The following is a 3,036-nucleotide window of genomic DNA, read 5'->3' as shown; positions in this document are numbered from 1 at the left end:
GTGATTAGATAATCAGAGTCATATAGGTATATGGAGGAGGCCACAAATTGACCCACATAAAGCTTGGCCAAAACTTGAAAGCAAGAAATAGAACTTGCTGGTAAAGAAGAAAACCAATCAAGTACAGCTGTATCCAAAAAAGTAGGTAAATAACGACATAAAATAGGATTAGAAGCACCATTAACAAACATTATGGAACAAAATTTTTGTATATGTTTCTTTGGACCAAGTCCATCATATGGCTTCAAAGTTAAAGGTAAAGCAAAGTGTCGAGGAAGCTGAAAATTCATGACTTCGGTAGTGAATGGACCAGCAATGCTTTGTCTGTCCATCTAAGCTGTAGGTTGAGTATTGTCTTGCTATTGTGTTTCCGAAACATGAGTTAGATTAGAGTTTTCTATCTCCTCTTTATCGTCCTCATCACCTTCATTATTTTCATTGTTGGTTATCCGAGCATTAGTAAGTTCGGCTAACTAATTTGCCATTCGCTGATTTTATGTCTCCACACGTTGATTGACTTGTTGCAGTTATGTCACCATACGAAGAAGCTCGGATAGTCTTGGAGGAGATTAATTATCAAACATGGTCTTAAGAATTAGAGCGCAAAGAAAAATTTAATTTTTCAACCCATGATAGGCGCCAATTATTTTTGTCCTGCTATGGAGATTGCCACATATAGCTTGTCTTCCTCCAGATGATATGCTCAATTTTTGAGCTGGAAGAGATCTACATCGGTCATCAAAGAATAACAAGTGTTATGAATACCTACAAAAGGTACTTCGATACTCAAGTTAGTTTATAAGATATTTTCTTATGAATCAATCAATTGGAATTTCGCATATACCTTGTCCTTCTCTTTAGGTTGTTTTTATAATGTAGAGAGAAATATGACCATCATCCATTTTGATTATGATATTTATGAGAATAAAATTTCGTTACTATTTCTTTCATCATTTATGATTATTCGTTTCAATATCCGAGTTATAATGGATGGATCAATGGAGTTTATATATAATTAAAATTTTAAATTCACCCGTGATTAACTCTCGCTTTATCACTTCATCAATTTTTTTCGTTTAGAGATCTATTCAACAATTGTATGGAATTGATTGGATGTTGAGCACCTTTAGCTAGTCATCGTATTTCCCATTAGATGTGTATATGTATGTTCACCTAAAGCCACACACTTTCTTTGCAGTACACTATTGCTTAAAATAAAAAGACCTATACATGCCTTGAGTAAGAAAAATTAAAATAAAATATCACAATTTTATCCCACAAAAATTGCCTACTTTTAAAATTCTCTATTCCAGGTCCAGTGTTCCTCTTTTTTTCACAACCTCAAATCACAGACACAAACACAATCTTTCTCTGTTTCTCACATGATCCTCAACTTGTGTCCTATTATATATCTCTTGCAGCTTTTGACATTTGATGTCCCAACATTACAGCTATTCACCACCCTTAAACTAAACCTCAGTGTCCTCTTTCCTCCTATCACCAAATCTCACACATGCACACAAAATTTCCCTCTTTCTCTGCTCTAACATGTTTCTCTGCTTCAATGTTCCCCTATAAAAAGTACATCGTAGTAGTAGTAGTGTGCACTGACACTTGACTAGATGTACATAATGGAGAAGGAGGAGAACTTAACCTACCTACAAAGTAAAAGAACCCCTTCTTTCTCTTCCACCCTCTTAGATGCCATATACCGTTCAATTGACGGATCAAAATCTGACCTTGACAATCATCAACAAGTGGGTCATCATCATCATCACTTGAATGAAGAAAAAACCAACCCAACCACCACCATGAAACATAACCATGGTGGGGTTGGGGGTGGGGGTGGTAGAGGCAACAACAAGAACAAGAACAAGAACAAGAAGGAGAAGATGAATAATCATCTTTGTCGTCACGCAGTGATGCTAAATGATGAATTCTCTCATCAAATCTTCACGAACTCTGTCACCTCATCAGCCTCCTCAGAATGTAGCTATGGTGTTGGTGCAACATTTTCATCATCGTCAAAGCAGCAGAGGAAGAAGAAGAATCAGAAAAAGCAGCAGAAGAAGAAGGAAAAGCGTGCTGGTGATAGCGATGGCGATGGTGATAGTGATAGATTTGCAAGGAGCAAGCTAAGAGCATTGAAAATGTACGGCGAATTGAACCGGAAAGTTAAGCAACCAATCTCTCCGGGAAGCCGAATAGCTAGCTTCCTGTGTTCAATCTTCAACTCTGGAAGCGTGAAGAAGGCCAAGAAGATGTGTTACGTTGGAGCAGTTGATGATGTAAACTTAACATTCCAACACAAATCCAAGTCGCCATGTTTTTCTTCTTCTTCTTCATCAACAACAATGGCGGCGGCTTCGTTTTCAAGAAGGTCTTGCACCAGCAAAACCTCATCATCATCTTCATCAAACGTGAAGAGCGACAATAATAATAATAATGGAGTCAAAAGATCTGTGAGATTTTACCCAGTTAGCTTAATTCTTGGGGAGAATGATTCTCAACAACAGAGGTACAGTGCTTATAGTGAGAAAGATCCAAGCTTGTTTCCATTGAATGTTAGAAAGATTACAAGAAGTTCTATTTCTTGCATAGAAGCAAGAGAAAATCATTCTTCACGTGAAGGTAATGATGGTAAATTCGAGTATATTAGTGGGTATTATGGTAATTGTGAAGATGAGGATGTGGACCAGGATGAGGATGAGGATGCTTTGAGTTATTCAAGTTCTGATCTGTTCGAATTAGATCATATTATTTGTGGAGCTGAAGGAAGGTACCAAGAAGAACTTCCGGTTTATGAGACTACAAATTTAGAAACCAACAAGGCCATTGCTAATGGTCTTTGTTCCCAGGAAAATTTTTAATTAGTTCATGTTAGTTTTTCTTTAAATTTCGTTGTACACTTTTTTTTAATTTATTTTCGAAAGGTCTAAAATTTATGATTTAGAGTTGATGATTTAAGATTTAAAATTTATAATTTAAGATAAAAACTTAAAAAATATTAATTGTTGTTGACAAAAAAAATTGACT

At 36.0% G+C, this 3,036-nt stretch overlaps 1 protein-coding gene across 1 annotated transcript; it reads left to right on the top strand.

The window, feature by feature from the left end:
* Positions 1,201 to 2,917, top strand: LOC107633124 (protein BIG GRAIN 1-like B). Its single transcript, XM_016336759.2, has one exon. The coding sequence runs from the start codon at positions 1,623 to 1,625 to the stop codon at positions 2,868 to 2,870; it is 1,248 nt and encodes a 415-aa protein (XP_016192245.1). The 5' UTR covers positions 1,201 to 1,622; the 3' UTR covers positions 2,871 to 2,917.

This window comes from Arachis ipaensis, chromosome B03, assembly GCF_000816755.2.
Source record: "Arachis ipaensis cultivar K30076 chromosome B03, Araip1.1, whole genome shotgun sequence".
NCBI lineage: Eukaryota > Viridiplantae > Streptophyta > Magnoliopsida > Fabales > Fabaceae > Arachis > Arachis ipaensis.
Note: the sequence above shows the minus strand (reverse complement) of the source record. Positions and strands in the feature narration are given on the sequence as shown.